This window comes from Macrotis lagotis, chromosome 7 (assembly GCF_037893015.1).
Source record: "Macrotis lagotis isolate mMagLag1 chromosome 7, bilby.v1.9.chrom.fasta, whole genome shotgun sequence".
Taxonomy (NCBI): Eukaryota; Metazoa; Chordata; class Mammalia; order Peramelemorphia; family Peramelidae; genus Macrotis; species Macrotis lagotis.
This window is the reverse complement of record NC_133664.1, coordinates 60,647,889-60,672,355: the sequence shown is the minus strand read 5'-3', so window position 1 is coordinate 60,672,355 and position 24,467 is coordinate 60,647,889. Positions and strand designations below refer to the sequence as shown.

Sequence of the window (24,467 nt, the reverse complement as noted above, 5' to 3'; positions counted from 1 at the left end):
CCAAGGCCACATAGATAGGTCATTATTGAGTGTCTGAGGCCGGATTTGAACTCAGGTACTCCTGACTCCAGGGCTCGTGTTCTATCCACTGTACCACCTAGCTGCCCCAACAGTTTTTTTTAAATGTTTGATAGAATTTACCAATAAATATATCTGAATCAGACTTTTTTCTTTTGAGACTTCTGTTAATGATTTGTTCCATTTCTTGTTTGGAGATAAAATTCTATATTCTCTCTTTTGTGTTTGTGAATTTTTCATAATTTTGAAAATAAACATTTCATTTAAGTTTTGTGTTTTGTTGATTTTAAATGGCTTAGTCATTTCCGAGAATTGTCTTTACTTCTGGCTCCATTCTTTGTAAATTTCTTATTTCTTCTGATAATTTATCTTTCCTTTCTCTCTTAAAAATAGATGTTAGCTAATCATATATTGTATTCATCTTTTTTCTTTATCTAGTTTTATTTACCATTTTAGTATTCTTTTAGTTAATAAACTTAGCTCTAAAGCATAGATGAGAAAATGTTCCTTGCTCTTTTCATTAGAAGTGTGAGAGTACCGAAATCATTAATTATTAGAGAAAAGCTTCTCTGAGGTACCACCTCACACCTCTCAGATTGGCCAATATGACCAGGAAGGATAATGATCATTGTTGGAAGGGATGTGGGAAATCTGGGACACTAATACATTGTTGGTGGAGCTGTGAACTCATCCAACCCTTCTGGAGAGAAATTTGGAACTATGCCCAAAGGGCAACAAAAATGTGCCTACCCTTTGACCCAGCAATGCCACTACTGGGTCTATACCCTGAAGAGATGAGGAAAAAGGGTAAAAACATTACTTGTACAAAAATATTTATAGCAGCCCTGTTTGTGGTAGCAAAGAATTGGAAATCCAGTAAATGTCCTTCAATTGGGGAATGGCTTAGCAAACTGTGGTACATGTATGTCATGGAACACTATTGTTCTAGTAGACACCAGGAGGGAGGGGAATACAGGGAAGCCTGGAGGGATTTGCATGAACTGATCCTGAGTGAGATGAGCAGAACCAGAAAAACACTGTACACCCTAACAGCAACATGGGAGTGATGTTCAACCTTGAAGGACTTGCTCGTTCCATCAGTGCAACAATCAGGGACAATTTGGGGCTGTCTGCAAAGGAGAGTGCCATCTGGATCCAGATAAGGAACTGTGGAGTTTGAACAAAGTGCAAGGACTATTCCCTTTAATTTAGGGAAAAAACCAGGTATCCTATAGTCTGATCTTGTTACCTCTGAGACTTCTCTTCTTTAAGGATATGATTTCTCTCTCGTTACACCCAATTTGGATCAAGATACAACATGGAAACAAAGTAAAGACTGACAGAGTGCTTTTGGTGGGGGTGGGATGGGGGAGGGAAGCAAGATGGGGGGAAAATTGTAAAACTCAAATAATATCTTTAATAAAAATAAATTTAAAAAAAGAAGTGTGAGAGTACTATGCTTTATATAGAGAAAGGGTCATCTTTGTGTTTTTGCTAAACTTTTATGATTCTAGTGTAAGGGGAAAAGAAGTTGGAGATAGGGTGGGAATACATTCAGGAATGAATGTATATAAAAAAAAGGTAGATAAAATAAAAGGGTTTTTTGCAAGGCAAACGGGGTTAAGTGGCTTGCCCAAGGCCACACAGCTAGGTAATTATTAAGTGTCTGAGATGGGATTTGAACCCAGGTACTCCTGACATCAGGGCCAGTGCTTTATCCACTATGCCACCTCGCTGCCCCAAAATAAAAGTTTTTAAATGATTTTGTTAACAATTTTGTTTTTCTCTTCAATTTTCAAATTTCAAACATATACAGTAAATTGCATTGTGTCTGCTTATTTAAAGAAGTCAAATAAATTGTAAGAACCATTTATTATTTTTAACTTTTTTGAGACAAGATATAGCAAATAAAAGAGGATCAAAAAAAGAATGTTAGAAAAACTGGCTAAGATAGACCTTTTGTAATTAATTAGCTAATAGGAATCTAATGAAAATACTTGTTTCTTAGCACCATTTAGCATCTTTGTAAAAATATCTTAGTTGAAGGACTTTATATTTTCCTTTAGGAGTGTTGCATTCCAAGCTCTTCTTTTGTTGGTAGTAGAAGCTGCCAGGTCTTGTGTAATCCTAACTATGATTTCTTGATATTCAAATTCTTTCTGGATGCTTACAATGTGTTGTTTTTCCTTTATATAAAAAAATTTGATTTTCATTTTGATATTCATGGTAAATTTGGGGTTTCTTTTAGGAGTTATTTGATAGATTGTTGTATCTTGAGTCTAATAGGCAAGTTTTCATCTAATTTTTTTTTGCAAGGCAGTGGCGTTAAGTGGCTTGTCCAAGGCCACACAGCTAGGTAATTATTAAGTGTCTGAGGCTGGATTTGAACTCAGGTACTCCTGACTCCCGGGCCAATGCTCTATCCACTGCGCCACCTAACTGCCCCTTATAATTTCTTGATGTATAGTGTTCACATTTTTGTTTTTAAGCATTGTTTTCAGGGAATCCAATGATTCTTAAATTATCTTTGACCTATTTTCCAGATCACTTGTTTTTGATAGTAGAGATCTTATATTTTCTAATTTTTTTTCAATCTTTTTATTTTATTCTTTTTCTTATGGAGTCATTGATTTTCACTCGATTTTTTTCCCTTGAAAATTCATTATTTGGCAAAGTTTGCCACTTTCTGTTATAAGCTATTCATTCTCCCACTAATTCTTTCCTCTAGATTCTTTTTTCATTTTTTTTATCTCTTTCTTAATTTATTCCAACCATTCCAGCTCTTGTGCAAAATCTATTTTTCCTCTAAGTTTTCCTTTAAGTTATAGTGAAATTACTCCTTCTAGATAGGATTTTTAGCTATCTCTGGTTTACCTCATTAGGCCTGAGGATCAGTGGTAGGTTTTAGGCTATCCTGAAGTTGTAGGATTGTCTTAGAGCACTTGGAGTCCCTGCATCTAGACTATCCCACTCTCTGGTCCTAGTTACTTCTATCAGCTTGCAGTCATCCAGGTGCCCTGGGGTTTCTCTTAGGAGCTATCTGCTCTTATTGCCTCTGGAGGCAGAGTCTTGCGGGTATCCCTGACCAGTCTCTGGTTGCACAGCGAAGCTTGTCTTGATTTCTGTGCTGATGCGAGCTTTTCTGATAGGCTTTTCCTACCATCTATGGACTGACTTCTAGTACTGACTTCTTTTTGTTCAGTTCTAGGATGGATGAAGCAACTTAGTAAATGTTTTCATTGAATAATAGAAGCTGGGCTGTGTGTCTCTGTTTAGGAAACCACATTGTCCTAAAGTCCTGCTATTAAATTTTTCATGTTTAATGAGTCCTTTAACACATTGGGACCTTGATTGCTCCTTGTTAAAAATAATAATAATAAGAATATAACCAGGGTAGTTAGGTGGCACAGTAGTTAGAATACAAATCTTGAAGTGCAGAATTCAAATCTTACTTCAGACACTTGAGCAAGTCACTTAACCCCACTGCAAAAACAAAAAGAAAAAGAAAAAAAGAAAGAAAGAAAAAAAAATATTGTCACATTTCTGTATATCTTAAAGGAATATGGAAAGCTGATAAAATGTTTTAAAAATTCAAAATACTTAATAATTGTCCTGGTTCTGTTTTAATAATATGATGTTTTATTAATATTTATTATAATATAAATAAAATTGTACTATATATTATATAATTTATCATGTTGTTACTATTATGTTATATTAATAATAATTTTTATTTTATATTATTCTTTTCCCTAGGAATTTATTTATATCAAGTAATTATTGATGAAATATTAATATTAAATTCTGACTATATTAAAATAGTTTTCTTTAAGCAGACCATATCTAGTTATGCTTCTTAGATACAACCTAATAATAGAATAGTAGAAATAATTCTTATTCTTGGAAAACTTTAATAATAGTTATTTTTTCTTTTTTTGTAGAAGAGAAAAAAACTAAAGTTAAAAAAGCAAAACCAGAATTTCCCATGTATACATCTTTGGAACCCAGTACATATAAACCTGCCTATGATCATGGAACTTCTATAGAAGACATCGAAGAACAAATGGATGATTGGTTAGAGAATCGGAGCAAAATCCAAAAAAAAAAGGTAAATGAACAGTTAAGATAATATTGTAAGTTATTATAGAGCAGACAATTAGTTGACTAAATGACAATGGATTATCTCTGAAAACCATCAGATCCATTTAAATTATTGAAAAATGTTTTTTCAAGCACTTAACCTTCATCATTATCAGATGGATTATTTAGATGAGACTGGTGAAAAAGGAAAAGAATACTAAATAAATTTTTATAATGAGATTTAAAAATAAACTTAGACAAAGAAATATCAGTAAAGTCATTTAAAACAAAAGTTAAAAATGCTTGACATTTTTTACTAAATAATTGAGAACATTTTTACCAGTCATCAAATTTTCTCTTTCTAGAGAATGGGGGAAATAATGGGTTTTTTCCCTTTAAATAATTTATTATAAATTTATTAACAGTTCAACAAGTAACAGTGATCAAATAAAGAAAAAGAAACAAAATCCTTAAACGAAACATGAACTTTAAACTATGGACATTTTAAAATTTAACAAAGTAACATTAATCATTCATGATATTGTTGTCTCATTGTCAACAATCCTGATTTTTTTATGTCCTTAAAAAATTTTGTTTCAGTTGTTTTTTTGTAGTTATAGACAATATAAATATTTTAACCCTAATTTCACCTTTTTTAAATTCTATAATCCCTTCCTGTAAATTATTCCAATATTTTTTGTCGTTTTCTTATTTTATAGGATAATACTAATACATTGCATTAATGGAATTAATTTCATAACTATTCAGCTGAACTTCAGTAGTTAAACATATAAATTGAAAAACAATGTAGAATCATGGATAGAGTACTCACCTTGAAACCAGAAGACCTAGGTTTAAGTCGGCCTCTTACATGTTCTGGTTGTGTAAGCCTGGGCAAGACCCTTAATATCTCAGTGTTCTAGCCAGCTCTCTAACACTAGAAGTTGCAGAGAAGCTGCCAGTAGAGTTAGAGAGAATTTTCTCCATATCAGTACATTCACATGTCCTGCGCCTCTTCCAGTTATTTCCTATTGTTGCAAATGAAGTGAGTGATACCACTTTTGTACAAGTAGCCTCTTCCTCCTTTTACATTCTCTACAAAACTCCTGCTATAGTGCCTTATTGCAGCTTATAAGTAAATTGGCATTTTGAAGGCCCTGCCAGCAGATTACAAGTTTTGACAATGTCTGCCATGTTGAGCAAACTTTTGGTATGGCATTGGTGACTGGTTGTGTCATCTCTCTCTTGCATTCAGCTTTCTTCTTGGTGGAATAACCCATCACCAGAAGATCACTAGGGAATGTAGCCTTTGGCCATAGCCACCCCTGAAAGAGATGCAAATACAAAAAAAAATCACTTGGTTTTGTGTGGCCCTCTTCCTCTGTGACAGCATTGATTGTAGAGTGACCAAAGACATACAGACACATTCTCATTCTCTCTCTCTCTCTCTCTCTCTCTCTCTCTCTCTCTCTCTCTCTCTCAAAGAGTGCTAAGAATAGTAATTTTTAGATTATTCCCAGCTCTCTCCATATGTTAACATAGCCATAGCTTCTGTAAATGTGTAATCTTTTCCCCATAACAAATAATTTAATACACTACTAGCAAAAATAAAATAAGCCAAGGGTAGAAATCTCAGAAGAGCCGGAAGGCGGCTTCCATTGTGTTAGATAACTTCTCTTTGGGAGACTCAATATGAACAAGAAGCACCCAAACTTTTAAAGCCCAATTGGATCCCTGTGGATGATAGCACTCAATAAAAGAAATCCTAATTCAAATCCTTTCGATCTCTTTTTCCTCATCTGTAAAATGGGAATGATTAACGCACCTTCTTCACCCGGTGATTGTGAATATCAAATGAGTTAACATAAGTAATGTACTCTGCTATCCTTAAAGTACAACATAAATGTTATTTTATTATTAGCAAGCATTACTTAAGCCCATGCTACTGCCCCCCCCAAAAAAAACCCAAATAAGATCATGAAGAATCAGATTTGACTAAAGACAACTAAACAACATCAACAACCTGTGTTAGGCACTGGAAATTCAAAGACAACTGAAGTTGGCCTTAGCCTGGAGGAACTTATGTATCTTTAGGGGAAATGCTTTGTACAAATATTAAGTATATTCAAAATTTATACAAAATAAATATAAGGTAATTTTAGATAGGAAACACTAGGAATTGGAGGAATCAGTGAATGCTTTGTGTAGAATATGACTCTTAGCCAAACTTTGAAGGAAACTAGAATTTTAAGAGGAACAGCTTAGAGAGGGGACATGGAGTGTCCTGTGAAAAGTGGCAAGAAGGTCAATTTGACAGGATAGTAAAACAGATGAAGTGACAGTAATATGTAATAAGCCCAGAACTGCCAATTGGAGTCATGCTTTTTATTTGGTTGTTTCAGGCATTTCCTATTCTTCGTGATCCTATTTTTGGCACTGGAGTAGTTTGCCACTATTCCACTTAACTGCCCTAGGGGCCAAGCTTTGAAGGACTCTAAATGCCAAACAGAGAAGTTTAAACTTTATGCCCCAAGTTTCTAGGAATATATTGGAGCTTATTAAGCAGAAGTCTGACCTGTATTTTGGCAATTTTCTAAGTATTCTTTGGGAAGAGCTCCTATCCTTAGGAAGTTGTCATATCAGTTAGATCACTATCAAAGGAAATGAGTGAGTTCATAATTCTCACTTTATGTTGTCAAGTTTTTCCCCAAAAAAAAAACCATTGCACCAGTTTATAGCTTCTCCAGAAAGAAAAAAAAACTTTTCACTGAAAAGTAACTTTGTGGATGAAATTCAAACCAGTTATTGAATTAGTATGTTTATTTTTTTTATGTTTCTAAGGAAATTGGTCAGACTTTGTGATCCAGAAGATACAGGAAAATTTTAGATTTTTAAAGGTTCAACTAGATTAATAGGTTGATGATGCAAGAACTTTTTAGAGTTTTCATTTATTATATAATTTAGTTCTTTCCTTCCAAAATAACTGTTCATAGCTATTTGATTTTTAGTGGATCAAAACTCTGTATCTGGTTATATTTAAGTCTACATATTATGGTAAAGACCAAAACCGTGCAAATTGTTCATGTAAATAGTTCCATCATACCCTCTCCCAATTCTTGAAATACTTTATTAACAATAGAAAAATCAAAGCTCTAGAAGTCATTCTGTTTCTGTGCATATCTCAGGCTTACTTCTCTGTTCTTGGGACATTCTGTTATCACTTGGGGGAACAACAGAGTGAGACTGAAGTTACCTCTAGGATCTTAAGAAGCCAGAAAATCCTGCAGATCTTGAACTTCCTAGACTTAGCAGAATCATAATTTTAGACTTAATAACTGGTTGGTGTGGTTCCATTCTAAGTTCTCTTCTCCCTCTAATGCTTCCTCTCTTGGTGATTTCAACAGCTCTCATGTACATTGATGATGATGATGACCAGATCTTCATTTCTATCCTCTTTCCCACATATCCATTCATTCACCAAATTTTGTCATTTCTACAACATCTTTCCCTTTCTCTGTGTTCCCCCACTCACCACTCTGGTTCAGGTCCCCTCATCTTCTCTCATCTGCATTATTTCAGCAGCCTCCTAACTGGTCTTTTCTGCCTGGCTACCATTTTCTGCCTGGCTGCCAAAGTGGTTTTCCTAAACTAGTCATTTTAAACCCCATCTCAGTAAAGTCCAGTGGCTCCTCAGGACCTTTAGGATGAAATATAAACTCTTCTTTGTGACATTTAAACCCCTTTACAATTGACTCAGACCTACCTTACAGTTTATTACACCCCACCCCCTTCCACACTGTAACATAAACAAAACTGGCCTTCTTACTTACTGCTCCATAAACACACGCCTCACGGCCTCTCTCCATGTCTTCGCCCTCACTGTCCCCCACGTCTGGAATTCATTTTTTCCCTTACCTTCATTTAGCATAAATCCTTCGTTTTCCTTAAGAGTTAGTGTAAGTACCACTTCCTATTACAAGTTGTTTCCCTCAAAATCACCTTCTCTCTATTTTGTATACACCTGGATATGTACATGTTGAGTCCTCCAGGTAAATAGGAAACTTCTTGAGGACAGAGCTTATTTTGCACCTGACGTGCTAAATTAATACTTGTTGGTTGATGAACCATGATAAGAAATATGAGGGATAATCCCCAGAGAGGAAGGGATGGATACCAGTGTGTTGCTGGAAAGGAACCCAAAAAGCTATCTTGTCCAACTCCCTGTCTTTGGTAATGAAACATCTCAAACCATCTTTACTCTCGGGCTCAATCCTTTTTTATTGTGACCCATTCATAGAGGTAATGACTAAAGATTTTTGTCTATTTAGAAATAAAGCTTTTTTAACTTAAGGATTTCTTTTCTTCTTTAAGGAAATTCCCTTCCAATTTTTGGTTCTGGTTCCCACTTAGCCTCTTCCTTGTTTATCTTCAAGTCTGCTTCCATTTGGACAACTCAGCTTTACTATGAAGAATTTTCTTGTTTATGCCATCCCTTCTAGGTGCTGATCAAACTCTCCTTTCTTCTGCTGCAAAGCTTTTTGAATGTTGAATCCTGTAGTTATCCTTTCTGTCCACCTTTTTCTTTCCTTTCTCCTTCCTCACCTCTTTAACTCCTTGCAGATTCTAGCCCACAATTCTACTGAAATGGTTTGCTCCAAAAAAGTTTAATTAATTAATTATAGAATTCTTTTCACTTCCTATTACGTATTAAGTACCTTAGGGGGCATATCAATACATTCAGTGGAAAGAGTCTATATGTATCCCAGAAGGTGAAAAGTCACAATTACCCATTAAAATCCTTTAAATTGATGATAAAGTCAATACAGAACAGTAACTTTAAACCTTTGTTACTGGAATGGGGATTTGGTTTGTTTTTAAAGAAGACCAGTATCAGAGAGCAGTTGAATCTGAGTTAGTTGCTATGGAAACAATTACCCATAAATTGTTTTTCACTCCATCAAGCTCAGCTTTTGAATGAATGAATGAGTGAATGAATGAAGGAATGAAGCATTATTAAGTACTTATTTTGTACAAAATACTATGAAAATAACCAAAAATCAAAAAAGAAAAACAGTCCTTCTCTCAAGGCGCTCCCATTTGAATGGCTTCAGCATCAAGTCAGCTGGTGTTCCTGGGGTCCACAGAGGTGGCAGCGAAGCAAATCAGGGTACATTCTTCTAAGGTTGCTTCCAAACTAAAATAATATCAGTTTCTAGTTGAACCATTAGATGATGCCAAGGACTGTGGTGGCAAGAGCTTTGTTTTCTGGGTCATCTGCAGCTGGTGCATCTCCCCAGAGGGGGATTCCCAAGAAGATCAAGAGACAAGCAGCCAAGACTTCGACTCAGATAGAAGAAAACAAAAGGAAGTGAAGACTAGCAAGAAAAGTGATTATTGAGGAGGGCTTCAGATAAGAGTGTGATGGTATTTCACAGTTGATTATCCTGCTTCTTAGCTGTTGGAACCCTGCTTCACAAAAGCAGGAATGGGCCCAAAGAGGGGGCCTTCTGTTTGACCAGTAGTGCCAAATTCCAAGAAAACCAACGCTAGTCAGCCCTTTAACTGAGAGTACTAGCAACCTATGCTGTGATGAAGAACATTTTCTGTAATCAGACCTGACATTAAGTGAAGCTTACAATGTGGGAACCATGAGGAGGAACTGAGATCTCCAGTCTCAAGTTCACTCTGGATTAGTGTATACTCACTGACTAGCCACCAGGTCCCTGCCATCTTTAATTTTTTTCTTCCTTCTCTCTTTCCCCTTCCCTTCTTTCTCTTGAATTTGCATAAATTATGAAATGACTATATTTCTTGATATTTCCCTTACTTGGGGAGGTAAAGGGGATAGAAATGAAAAAGTTAGAAACTAATTAAATACTAAAATGCATAATATCAATAAAAATAGAGGAGAAGGAGTAGTTTGAAGAAGGGAAGAGCAGTGTGGGCTGCAGTAGTAAGAGCAGTATTATATTCTGCTCTCTACCTATCAAGAGTACTGTGTTTTGCTTACTACAGTTTAGGGGAAAAACTGAACAGCCAAGGAAAGGAACTATAATAGTAAAGGACCTTGAAGCCAATCCATATGAACATCAATTAAAGGAGCTAGAGTTGTTGAGATTGGAGAGAAGATAGATAAACATGATGGGTGTGTGCGTCCGAGTATTAGAAGGTCTCTTGTATAGGAGAGCAAGCTTTGGAACAAAGAGAGAAAGCTAGAAAGGGCCAAATTTAGACTTAATATAAGTGAAAACTTTTTAACAATTAGAACTTACTAATAATGACATGGTCTGCTTTGAGATGGGTTCCCCCTTTTTGGAAATCTTCATGCAAAAGCTCCATAACCCCTTGTTAAGTTTGGTGAAAGGGGGCTTCTTTTTCAGATACATTTATATTCAGTGGTCAGTGACTTCCCATCCAACTGAAATTGTATGATTTTGTGAGACTGTTCTTAAGGAATTTACTTTCTCAGAGGCTTCGTTTATAGCATCTGATAGTTGAGAGTCTATTAGATTCTTTAAGTAATGAGTCAAGTCCTAGTTGTGTGTTTTGATAAATCCTCAGAAAGGAAAGAACCTGGATCATATTATCTTGGCCACCTACAGAAATACCTTCACTGAATTACAACTTAATGTTATGTTCTCAGCCTTTTTAGGTACATAATCATCTGTTTGAACACAGTTTTGTCTATCTTTCGTAAACCTGCAATTAAACATACTTTCCGCTATGTTACCCAATTTCCACTGCATAACCCACCCAGTAACTTCCTGCTTGACTTTAGTTCCAGGAAGAAGATTATCTCTTCAGATGAATTTTGTACATTTTCTTTTGTTAGAAAATGAAAACTATATAACACAATATGCTTCTTTTTTCCTTAGCAATAAAAACCCTAAGCCAAATTCATAGCCTAGTTGTTAGTAGTCAGCTTATTTCAAGTATCTAGTATCATCTTTTTAAAAATTCTTTTATTACAAACAATAATTTTCAAAAAAATAATCATTTTAATATGTAGAGAAGAACAAAAGAGAGGCTTGCATATGAAACTGTAAAGATCGGTTCAAGTCATCAAGTATTTTTAGTGCTTATTATATAGACTCTGTTAAGCTCTCGGGATACAAAGAGAGATAAGAAAACTGTCCCTGCTGTTGAAGAGCTCCCAATCTAATGGCGGGGGCACAACTAGGTAGCGATGTCCACTGTACAAACCAGATACCAGGTAAATTGGGGGTAATTTCAGAGTTCTGGTATTCCTTGCTTCTCAATTCTCAATAAGCTCCCTATGAGACCTTTCCATTTGGGTCTTGTATATCAGTTCCCTTTACCCAGACTTAGAGTGTTCTAATATCAGTTCTATCACTAAGTAACAATGGGATCTTATACTTTCTGAACCTCAGTTTCCTCATGTATAAATTATGGGGGATAGATTGTATGATCTCTAAATTCCCTTCCATCTTTAAAATACTGTAATTTTAGTCTTAGCATGTCCAAAACTGTATGACTCCTCTTTGTCCCAGAGTGAGCTCCCCCCCTTTCCCTAGGCATGCCAATTGTGCTACAGGGTGCTCTATACATAGTGACTTAATAAAGGTTTGTTGACTTGCATTAAATCCCCCATACTTTAAGTCTCTTAAGGTAAAATACTTGGAATTATCCTTGATTCTCCTTCTCATTCCCACCACTGTTAAACTTTAGCCCTTGCGTTTATCACATTATGGTTGAATTTTTGCAGAAACAACAATGCCAAACTCTGATCTTTACAAATTCTGATTGATATTGGATACCAATATTGGATACTAAAATTAGACTAGTCCTAAATACAACCATCATTTTAACCCTGCTTTCCTCAAGTGCCTGCAATAAGAATTTTTTACATATGTCAAATTCAAACCCCTATTCCTAGTTTTTAATGCCTTTCAGTACCTAGTCCAGCCTGGCCTGTCTGCCCTTATTGTCCATGCACCCACCTCTCTGGCCAGACTGTCTTTCCTTGCACCTACCATGCTGGCCACCTACATTCCTTAAAACCAAATGTTTATCATGCTTAGTGTGCTTCTTCTCATTATCCAAATCCTACCTGTTTGTTATGACCCAGCTCTAATTCTCCCTTATCTACAATACCTTCCCTATTATTCTAGACCTCCCAGTTCTTTCCTTCTTTTGATCAGCTATTACAGTTACACTTACTGCTCCTTGTTGTCTAATTGTTTCACTTGAAGCTAGCCTACATGTCTCTCAGCTGATGGCAGTGACCATGTCTTGTGATGTATGGCATCATCCATAGATTGAGCCCTTGCTAGTATTGAGTAATTGGCCCATAGTCATCATTAAGTAAATACATATTAATACTTGAGAGATTAAAAAGAAATCCAGTACAAAATCATTGCCCCATATTGTCTGTAGGCATAGAGATTTCAAAGTCTTCTCCAGTTTTCAGTTCTGTGTTTGATCCAAATGATCATTCTTTTGATTCTCAGAAACCTCTCTTGCTGAAATTTAATCTCTTTCCTCATTTCCAATCTTCTGTGAAAAGGAAGCAAAACTATTCAGTCTCTATGGTAAACATTCATGCACTTAAAGACAAGCAACCTTTTACCCTTATATTCTCTAGATTAAATCACACCAGCCCTCCTGTTAATTGTTCTTGTTGCCCTCAAGTGTGTTCTTGCTTCCCTCAAGTGTCTTCGTGCTTTATAATAGAGACCAGCTCCAAATACAGCAGTCCAATAAAGAACTGATTAGAGCCCAGCAGAATGGAAACATCCTTGCCTAGCTCTTAGAGGTCACATGCTCACCCATCTTTTTCAGTATCTTTAATTATAGAGCTTTGATTATGATTAATATTCAGTTTGTGATCCACATTTTGGAGTTTTGAGTCTTTTCTGCAGTCTTTGTGCCTTACCTATCCACATGTTGTAATAATTACATATAATGATGATAATAATAAAGCTCAATTGGTAAAGTTTGTAAACTTTTTAAGTATCATGTCATTTTAGCCTCACAACAACTCTGGGAATTAATTGCTATTATTATTATTATTTTTAGAGATAGACAGCAGGTAAACAGCAGTCAGGTAGACAGCAATAAGAGACTTGTCCAGGGTGACAGCTCATGGTGGGGGGGAGGCTGAGGCTGAACCTGAACTCATATATAGTCCTCTTCCAAGTTTGTGTTACCTAAGAACCTGAAGGTAGTTTAAATTACTACATTATCAGAGCTGTTAGGATAAATAATATCAGGTCAAGGATTGAGCCCTGTGAGATGGTCATATTTCACATCTATATATTGTCTTGTTGCTCAGAAAGTACTTTTTCCCCCTAAAAGTCCTATGTATGAGGTAAGTAGTACAATTATTTTTATTCCATTTTACAGTTAAGAAAAACTAAGTGTCAAGGTTGCTCTTGTAACTTGTCCAGGGTGGCACAGCTAGTCAGTCTAGGACTGAGGTATACCTGCCAGTCTCTATAAAACCAACATTCTTTCCATTATCTTATGATCCTCTATAGTTGATAATCAGTTCGTGAAACTGTCTATGGAATAGAGTGGACTCTGTCTTCCTGGCTTCTTGCTGAGAGCCTTGCAAGGAGACAGTAACAGTCAAGGGCTTAATGTGTTTAAATTCTCTAAAAGATACGGGAAAGATAAAATGATGCTGTCTGACTTTCAGCGAGCTTCTAGTCTACTAGGAACCAAAAGTGTTATATCCAGATCCTGCCTGGGGCTTCCCAGGGGCTTGATCTGGTCCTGTTTACTTTCTCCCAAACCATGACTGCCTCATTCCATTCCCAACTTTGTATGTTCATCTATTCTGGGATATTCCCAGATATTAAAGTAAGCCATATGGCCATCCTTCCTGCTCCGTTCCCTATCATCCCCACAATTCTATGACCTGTGATAACATGATCCTCATAATTCTGTAATGTGTACTTCAGTATGGGTCATCCTTGGTGCTGTATCCTGCCTAAGTGGATACCTTGAGGACCAGGCCCTGCCTCCAGTCTACCCAAGCCTGTCCCTGGCATCTTTGGTCACTCTGGTCTATGCCTCTGCCACATTCAGTCAGGTGCTTCACCTGGCCATTTGTCTCCCTCTCTTCCCATGCTCCCTTCCCAAGTTGAGCAATTTTGAATGTTATTCTAGACAAATATCTGACTGAATTCTAAAGCTGTGATCCTACTGAACATTTCTAGAGCCCAACTCACAGAAGCATATGCACGATCAATCTCAGTGTCTCCCCTGGAGTTGCAAACCTAGCAGCCTTAACATCTGAATATTCCAGGTGGAGGGGGAGTCCAGGGCTCCATGCTTCACGCAGGCTAAAAGTGTAGGGACCTGGACTTGTGGCCTACTCCCACTGCTCCTCACATCGGAGTTTGGACCTGCCCCCCTTGGGTTTGTGCTTCCTCTGACAGCTTGGTGGCCCTCTCCCTCACAGATGCATGCCCTTGGTGCCAGACTTCATGCACACCCCTATTTAGCTAAGAAATCCAAGCTCGATCAATGTTTCAGCCTTACCTTTCCCAAGTAATAGTGAGAATGTGTAACCACCCCAGCCTACGTGGCTACTTCACCTTTTATCCCAGACTTAAACACTTTACATATATTCTTTTCTGTTTTGTCCAAATCCTACCTGTGCTTCAGGGTGCAGGTTTAGTCCCTTTTGTGGCTGTGGTTTTGTAGAGTGGTTGGCAAGGTCTCAACCTGGGCTACCTGGGCTTCTCCACTCACCTCTGCCTCCTAGAGTATGTTTTCACACTAAGAATGTGGGTCGGTTTTAGGCTTTGTCTGAGTTCCAAAACTTCAACCGACCTCACTAGTATCTTAGAAGCTAATGTTAGAGACTTTGGAGACCAAGGACCTGAGACTCTGAATCTAAACACTATTATACCTGTGCTGATCACTGCAGCACCTGCTGACTTTAGAGGTCTCCCATCGTGGGTTGCAGCCACCCTGCAATCACTTGCCATCAGGGACAGCCTTCTAGGCTACACAATTCAGTCACTTATTCTGGTCAGTCTGGGAGGCTGCTGGTTTATTTACCTACCTGGTGTTGGCTTCTCTTGGGAAAGCTGGGATGCCTGCTTCTGTTGTCCTCTACTTCCACGATGCACTTCTCTCCTTGGTCTGCTCCTTATCTATGTGATCACTCCTTTTGGTCTCCTTGGATTGTTCATCCCCAAACTCATACACCCTCTAGATGCCAGGACTCCTTAAGGCTCTGTTCAGACCTTTCATCCTTTTTCTTTCTTTACTCTGCCGAATAATCTCATTAGCTTCTTGTGATCAATTTTATCTCTTTCCAGATAACTTCCAAATATCTTTCTTGAACTCCAATTCCTTCACACCAATTGCTCACAATGCATTTTCTCTTAAATGAACTGTTAGTATCTCTTGTCCACTAATATACCCTTCCATAAAACTTCCCTGCTTCTCTATGATTCTGATGGTGGTGAGATGATGCTGATGATGATTATGTTTGTCCTTTGTTCTTAAACAAGACTATTATCAGAGAGGTGATGTCATGACATGCATGTGAATTGGGTTTGGATTTGAGTAGGGGGCGTGGATACCATGCTAGGTCCCTCACCTCAATTTCTCCTCTGGAGTCATCTGGGTCCAGTGACCAGATGTGAAATTGAGATGACTGGAGATGACCCTGGATGCGAGGCAGTGACTTGTCCAAGGTCACACAGCTAAATTGGACCTTAGGTCCTCCTGACTCTGCTCACTGAATCATCTAGCTGAGCAACCTTTTGGTCACTTAGATTCAGTACTCTGAGTTATCTTCTATTCTTGCCTCACTGACTAGGTCTTGTTGATCCCATTTCCTTGACATTCATCCTTTTGGCTCCACTCACTTAGTCACTACCCAGCCCAAGGCTTCATCCCTTCTAACTAGGAATGCGTTAATGATCTCTTCACTAATCTTCATGCCACTCCACATAGGTGCTAAAAGAATTTTCTCAAAGCACAAGTTAGTATATTTCACTTCCCTGCTCAAAAATTTTCAGTGACTTCTTTTGCTCTGGAATAAATTATGAACTCCTTAGATTGGTGTTGTAGGCCCTCCCAGTCTAGGTCCAATCTACCTTTTCAACCTTGTTTCACATTATTTCCTATCATGTACACTATAATCCAGCTCACCCAGATTCCTAGAGGGTCCTCAAACACAACAATGCCTTTCTTGCTGCACCATGCCTCCCTTACATACCCTTCACCTTCCTTCCAGGCTTACCAGGGATAATACTCCTCGTTTGAGACCTTGCTGAACTTCCCTGATTCTTTTCATGCTCTCTACTTTCTCAGATTACCTCACATTTATTTTTGTACATGTTGTATTCTTCTAGAATAATATAAAATTCCTTGAGTCCAGGAACTGTTTTCTTTTATCTTTGTATATCTAGGGCCTAGACTGGAACTAGATAATACATGTTTGTTGAATTGATTTGCTTCTTTACCTCTTTATATAACTGAAAAATATTTTTGTGTTATCTTATTATTTCATTATTCTTATCCTTTACTCTGGCCTGATTTTCAATTTTTAATGACTTTTTATTTAGCTATTCAGTTTTCTGTATAAGTTTTGTCTTTGTGCAGAAGTAATGTTTCTGAAAAGATACATGTACTCTGATATTGCCTAATTCTCTTTTCCTATTGAATTCTATTCTAATTTCACAATGAATTTCTGATAATTCAAAAATCACTCTTACAAATTTTTCATTAACTTCAAGGCTTTTGATTTGTCACTTTGGGAGCTAAGAAGATTCAATTCTTCCAAATCACAGAAGAAAATCATGAAAAAGATGAATAGTCCACAGGCTCTGCAGGGTGATATATAAGCTTTTGTGCAGAAATATAGCATAATAGCTATTATAGATCTAATTGATAGAATGGTTGGTTACATTGATTAAGGCTTTATTACACGGACTACCACAATGAAAGATACATCTGAACTTCCTCTTTCAGTGACTAAAGCAGTGTTAGTAACCTTGAATTTGAAAGTATTAGTAATCTTAAATTTGAAAGTAACAGGAAAATTGTGACTGAACCCTTAAATTGGGTTGCCAGTAAACAGTACCTACTGTGTTCAGAATTCTACGCTAAATATTAATAAGATACAAAGCTAAGTCAGATGTGGTCCCTGCTTTCATGGAGTTTTGGGATTTGTAAAGACATGTGATGTGCACAGTAACTATGGAACAAAATAATACTTGACAGGCACCTAAGAAAAATACAGACAAATTGTGTTGTGATGTCTAAGGGACTTCATTAGCAGGTTTGGATCTGGATTCTTAGTGAGAGTCTAACTAAACCTGTGTAATATGGTGTGGTAGAAAGAGCTCTACCTGGGTTCGAATTTGATCATGAAAGTTTTGACCTTGAATAAAGTTTTATGTAGGTGCTAGAATTAAAAGTTGAATAGGCACAATAAAATTAGTTAGCAGGTGAAATCCACAGGATTTCATGACTTGTTAGGATTACAGATAAATCATTGCTTATCTTGATAATGTACCCTCAATAACAAAGAGGTTATAAACAAGTGAAAAGAAGTTATAGACACTGTGTGCTAAAAACTATCATTAAGTGCATAAATTTGCACCTATACTGGGAGTGCTCAAAGAAAGAGGTCCAGGTGCATCTCATCTGAAAGAAAAACAGAAATGTGAAAAATTATCATTTACAAAAGAGATAAATGAAGGGATAGGGTAATTGTTTACTTTAGCAAAGAAATCATCAAAGAACTTTAAATAATAAACTTGCCCTACTGCATTTAAGATACTCTTTGAAGGATTTTTTTAATTAAATGTTCGTTCATCATTTTAAAATAATTATTTCAGAAAGAAAAGATATATACCTTTAAATTTTAGTTTTGTTAACATGAAATTGTGGTACCTATTCTGTATTCTGGTTGAGTTTGTTTATGGGCCTACAAAACTAGTTATTTGAAGAATACATAGTTTCTTAGACTCTTTTCTTACACTGTCTTTCTGTGAGGTGCATTTCATTATAACCCTTAATACAGGATTATGCACATACAAGGATCTTTAAATAAATGTTAAACTGATAAAATACCTTCATTTTACCCCCAGAATTTTTTTCTTTACCCTGTTCATTCCTTTTCTTAGAATTTTAAATATCACTTCTACCAAAGCTATTGTTCCATCTGTGGTTTATTTTAAACTAGTGCAGTATTTGAAAGGATGCTGGGGTTTTTTTAATTTTTTTTTAAATTTTATTTAAGGCAATGGGGTTAAGTGACTTGTGCAAGATCACACAGCTAGACATAATTATTAAGTGACTGAGGCCGGATTTGGATTCAGGTCCTCCTGCTCTATCTCCTTTGCCCCCTCTTAGTTTCTTCCTTAAAGAAAAGGGATTATCCAATCCTAGATGACTTTATAGAACTTAGAAGAAGAAAAGTCAATCAGTAAACATTCATTAAGTGCTAAGAATACAAAAAATACAAGCCCTCTCCTCAATGAGCTTTCCATCTACTGAAAAGACTTCCAGTAGAAAATAGGAGCATCTAGATGGAGAAGACATTTTCTGTTATGTCCAGACTCCTTCGTACCTCTGCAAACCAGAAAGTGTGTACTAAACATAAAGCTACTTCAACTTTCTTCATTATGTAAGACACCAGAATACTCCTTACACCCCTGACAGCTAGACTGAAGTAGCAGACTCAGACCTGACACAGGAGCAACAAAACCTACCCCTAAACCCCTTCCTCTTCCATTGCTGTGGAGACCCTGGCTCTAGGTCACACAACAAGGAGTGCAGCTGCAACCCAATAGTACCCGCAGCCCCATAGCACAAGTGCTGCACAGTTCTCCATTCCTAGGGCCAGGGCAGACAGACCCTTAGCACCAGCGTAGGCAGTTCTCTGAAAACATCCAAGGTTGTAAATTACAAGACAGCATATAGTTGTATTTTTAATATAAAAGACAATAGTACAGGGCTGCTAGGTGGCAAAGTGGATAAAGCACCGGCCCTGGAGTCAGGAGTACCAGGATTCAAATCCTGTCTGAGACAATTACCTAGCTGTGTGGCCTTGGGCAAGCCACTTAACCCCATTTGCCTTGAAAAAACCTAAAAAAAAAAAAGACAATAGTAATGACAAAACAACATAACAAAATTTCTGGAATGAAACTAACAATCTTCAGGAGGAAATCATATCTTTGCAGACATATATTAACAAAATAGGGAAAGATTATTAATGAGATGATTGTACAATATTTAAAATCAAAAAGCCAACAAATAATGAAACCTAAAGTAAGCACAAAAGAGAAGATACTTAAAATTAGAGGAAATTAGATATATTAGAACCAAAATATAGAATGATAAATAAAGGCTTTGAAAACTTTTTTTCTGGAAAGGATTAATAAAAAGTAATAACTCTCAAATTGGATTTAAAAAAGTCAAATCAATAAAATAGCAAATGAGGAAGGTGAAATCATAGCAAAACCAGAAGAAATAAAACAGTGAGACCACAAAAGAAATAGAGGAATGCCTTCTAAAACATAAAATATCTAAACCATCAGAAGTTTAAATAACCCTATCTCCCAAAAGGAAATAGATTGAGCTGTAAATTAAGGACCAAAGGGGGGGTGGGAATTCCTAGTTCTAAAGAATTCGCAGGAAAATTCAATGAAATTTTGGTTTTTAAAATAGTTATTTTTTATATTATATGTTAAAAAGAATTTCATCATATCAGATTTTTTAAAAAAGTTTTAAAGTCCAAATTCTATACCTCCCTTACCCCCTCCCCCACTCCAAGATAGTTGTGTTATTTTGCTGTTACTGTGTACAACATTGTCCTGGTTTTGTTCATTTCACTTTGAATCGGTTCATGTGAGTCTTTGCAGGTTTTTCTGAAATCATTCTGCTTGTCATTTATTATAGCAAAACTATATTTTCATTATAATCATGTACCATAGTTTATTCAACCATCCCTCAGTTGATGGGCATCTCATAGATTTAGAATTCTTAGCAACCACAGAAAAAAATTGCTATAAATATTTTTGTACAAATAGGTCATTCCCCCCCCCTTTTTTAACTCTTTGGGATATAGACTTAGCAGTGGTATTTCCAGATCTCAAGAAATGCACAGTTTGATAACCCTTTGGGCACATTGCTCTACCTATTCCAAATTGCTCTCCAAAATGGTTGGATCAGTTTATAACTCCACCAACAGTGCATTATTTAGTCCCAGTTTTCCCACATCCCCTCCAACATTTGTCATTTTCTTTTTTTGTCATCTTAGCCAATCTGATAGGTGTGAGATGTACCTCAAAGTTGTTTAAATGTGCATTTCTCTAATCAGTAGTGGTTTAAAACATTTTTTATATATCTATAGTAGTTTCAGATATCAAACTATATTATAAAGCAGTAGTCAACAGAGAGATAGATTCATGAATAGACTAAACAAGGGGAAAATCAGAAACAACAGAATTCAATATTCCAGATTGATAGAATAGAAAATATAAATTACCTAGGAAAAAAATCTCCTCCTTATTTAATAAAATCTAATGGAAAAACTAGGAAACCAATCCAGCAGAAATAAGACTTATAGTAACTTTATATAATATTCCAAAATAGGTATCAGTAAGATATGTATTCTTAACCAAACAAGAGATAAAGGCAAATTACAAAAGATAAAATAGATACTTTGTAATACATGAATCCGAAAAACTTCTGAATAGACAAAATTAATGCACTTATGGTAACTAAATAGGAATAAAAACTTTATATCAAGCTTCTCTAATAAAAGTCTGGTATCTAAGAACATAAACTATGTATATAAACATATATAATATGTATTTTTGTATGTGTCTATATACACACAGACACATAAGACTCATAGTTATTTCCCAATAGATAAATGATCAAAGAATATGAACAAAAAATTCTGAAAGAATTCCAAAGTATTCACAACTACTTAAAAGAATCCTCCAAACCATTAAGAAGAGAAATGCTGAGGCGGTTACTTCAAATCCAACCTCAGACACTTAATAATTCCCTAGCTGTGGAGAGAGACAGAGAGAGAGAGAGAGAGAGAGAGAGTAAAAATGGTGATAGAATTGGAGGGGTTTGACACACTAAAATGTGGGAGCTGTGAAATTACACAATCAGTTTGGAAAAGTGATATAGAATTGTGCATATAAAATGACCATAATGTCCATATCCTTTGAACCAGACTCTGTTCCTAGGTTCCTAGGTTTATAACCTAAGGGAGCTATTGTTAAGTAGAAAGCCCCCATGTACTCAAAATTATTTGTAGCAGCCCTTTTTATGATACCTAAAAATTAGAAATAAAGTAGATGCCCTTTAATTAGGATATAACTAAACAAATTGTGGCATATAAATATTTGTTCTTTGTAATTAAAGAGGACCAAAATGATATCACTATGTCAGGGTAACTATACAGTGTATGTGGCTGTGACTAATCATATCAATATAAGCTCAGAAGGCTTTCACTACAAGTCAGGCAGAGAATTGAGCCATCCTTTGTTAAGGCATCTTAGACCTCAGTAGCTCTATTGAGGACATAGTCATCTGCAGACAAAAGTAGCCCGCCAACTCTCCTTTCATTTTAGTCTTGGCTTGTAGCCTTTTTCAAGTGACATCATTTACCATCAGTTCAGTGGCTGGCCTTGATGCCATTTTCATCCTCATTGAAGATTGAGAAAAGCATCTTGCTAAAAAGGCATAGAAGCAAGCACAGAGCCTTGCTTCACTCCATAGGTCATTGAGAAAGTGCAAGGGTATCATCTGTTATAACAAAAGTGTAAAGATCAAACATTGCCCATGTTTTCAGACTTTTTTTTCAGTGTATTGATCACAACAGTTGTGTTGATTTGTTTTCCCATTCTAAAAAAATACTATTTGTTATATGGGATGCCCCTCTGGGGGGTACTTGGATAATTATGATGAAGTAAGAAATATAAAATATCAACAAAAACATATTTTCAAAAAAATCTACTGGGGATAGAAAATATACTAAAGGAAGTTGAAAAGGTTGGGAGGGGATGGTACCTGGTGTGGGGTCATGAAGACAAATCCAGAGAAGCATGTGAAGTGAAGCTTAGAGATCAGCTAGTAATAAATTTCATTTTTAGAACTGGACTTGCCTTAGAATTCATCTATTCCAATCCCTCATTTTTACAGTTAAGGAAACTGAAACCCAGAGAAGTTAGATCCAAACAATGTAAATGTTTGGTTTAAGGAGTAACAGGCCTGGAATCCAAATCCAAGTAGATTAACTCCAGGTCTTTTCTAGCTCCAAATTTCTAAAACTCAGTAAAATTCAAATTAAGAAAGCTAAACACCCTCAAAAATTCCTCAAATTTTATGCTAAAATGTTCATATTTTGTGACCTAGTATATTATTGTCCCTACTTGTATCTCAATTTTTCTAAATTCCTATTTATAAATAAAAGTTTACGTTGGTTGTAAGAAAGATGGCAGGTCATATGAAAAGGAGTATCCTGACATCATAGGGCATTTTACATATATATATATATATATGTATATATATATATACATATATATATATATACACACACACACAGATAAAGAGCAAAGGGAAGGAAACCATTTATTATAGGGGTGCTTTTAGGGGCCAGCTTTTAGGTAAACAGATAAACAGATGAAAGAGCCATTATGGAATATTAGCTATGAACTTTGAAGATATTGGGAATTTCTGGTAGGTGAAATTAAATCTAGAATGATGTCATTTAAATATTAAGGTAACAATATTTATATATCTGGGTATATATATATATAACCATAGAATTTTCTTAGAAGAATAGCATTCAGGTAAATTCTAGGCTTCCAAGGATATTTTAGCTTGGCCAGGTATTTCATAAGTGATTAAATGTTTAATATTTTATATAGCAGATGGGAGTAAGTTGGAGGAACAGATATACAATATAAATATTAGATAAAAAGTGAAATCCTAAAAGTCATTTTTAATTTTTTAACAATTAAATGTCTGAAATCTCTAAAAACATGTTAGTGTGAGTTTTTGTCTTTAAAAAACAATTGCTGATATAATGAAACTATATCTTTAACTTAGCATGGGGCAGATAGCCAATTCCTGAATATGAACATTTTAATTCACATGTATGAGCTAGTCACATGAGGTTTTAATGAGTCATTGAGAAAGCTGAACTATATAGATTTGCTACCGTGAGCATTATAATATATAAAGTCTTTTAAAATAAAATCTTTCTCTCTCTTTTTTTTTCCTGGTGACCTAGTGGTAGTGTTCTGCAGTGTTTTATGTAGGAGACCTGGGTTTCATTCCTGTTCTCGTTATCTCTCTCCCTGGGGCTGCAATGAATAAAATAAGAAATAAAATCACTATGCTGCATCGTTATTGCCATGGGCTGTACTCTTGTCAGATCTCATAAGCTAAGCTAGATGGGAGTGGTTAGTATTGGGATAGAAGGCCTCAAAGAAAACTAAGGCTGTGGAATACACGTCTTCTGTGCCCAGGCCTCCTCAACCACTATTTCATCTTCCACAAAACCTTGTCCTACAGTTACAATTTCACTTTCCTCTTTACCATTTTATTGATTTACCTGCTAAAAACAAGGCCTTCAGAAATGAATGCAGTTTTAGTAAATGTGATAAATATATTTACTTGTGCATTCCAGTTAGATATAAGACAGAGTTCAATCTGAAAGGTGTTGAGTAACATGATACTTGGATTCAATTCGAATTTCAGCAAAGAATATTTTTATTTTATGGAAAAATCTGTATTCATAATTATTTTCCTTGCATTGTCTCTGAAAAATTCCAAATCTAGTTTTCTCCAGTTTTGTTTTGTAAATTTTGTTTGACAAAAATATTGCTACTTATTATGTATTGTCAATAAATTTTTTAATATTTGGGGCAGCATTAGCAAAGAAAATATCAGACTTTATAAAAAATCATTGTCTTGTCAGTTTTTTTCCACTATGTGTCTGTATTAATGATGATAGTCTCTAGTTTATAATCAAAAACAGTTTTAGCCAAAGGTTCCTTTACAATAATTTATATTTACAAACTGACCTGATCCCTCTCCTTTGTCTACCTATATCAAACATTAACCCTAATAGTATTGTACATAGACATCCTAATTTCACATCTATATTCACATTAGTAGATTAAAACTCTTTACTGGTCTGCAGCATTTGATACTATTGATCACACCCTCTTACTGACTACTCCATCATCTCTGAGTGTTGTAGATAGAGGGTTCTCCCATTTCTCTGTCCAATGTGTCTGTCTCCTTTGCAGGATGATTGTCTATGTCCTGTTCCTTCATGTGGCTCTAGGGCCCATGTCTCATCTCTCCATATTCTCAATCATATCATCCTTGTCTTTATA

The 24,467-nt window shown here is 35.9% G+C and overlaps 1 protein-coding gene across 1 annotated transcript in view; it reads left to right on the top strand.

The window, feature by feature from the left end:
• The window catches only part of DNAJC1 (DnaJ heat shock protein family (Hsp40) member C1), a 243,794-nt gene that overhangs the window by 149,406 nt on the left and 69,921 nt on the right, over positions 1 to 24,467 (top strand). The window contains exon 8 of the mRNA XM_074192974.1: positions 3,960 to 4,126. Coding sequence (XP_074049075.1) covers positions 3,960 to 4,126 — 167 coding nt within the window. The remainder of the gene's footprint in view (positions 1 to 3,959; positions 4,127 to 24,467) is intronic.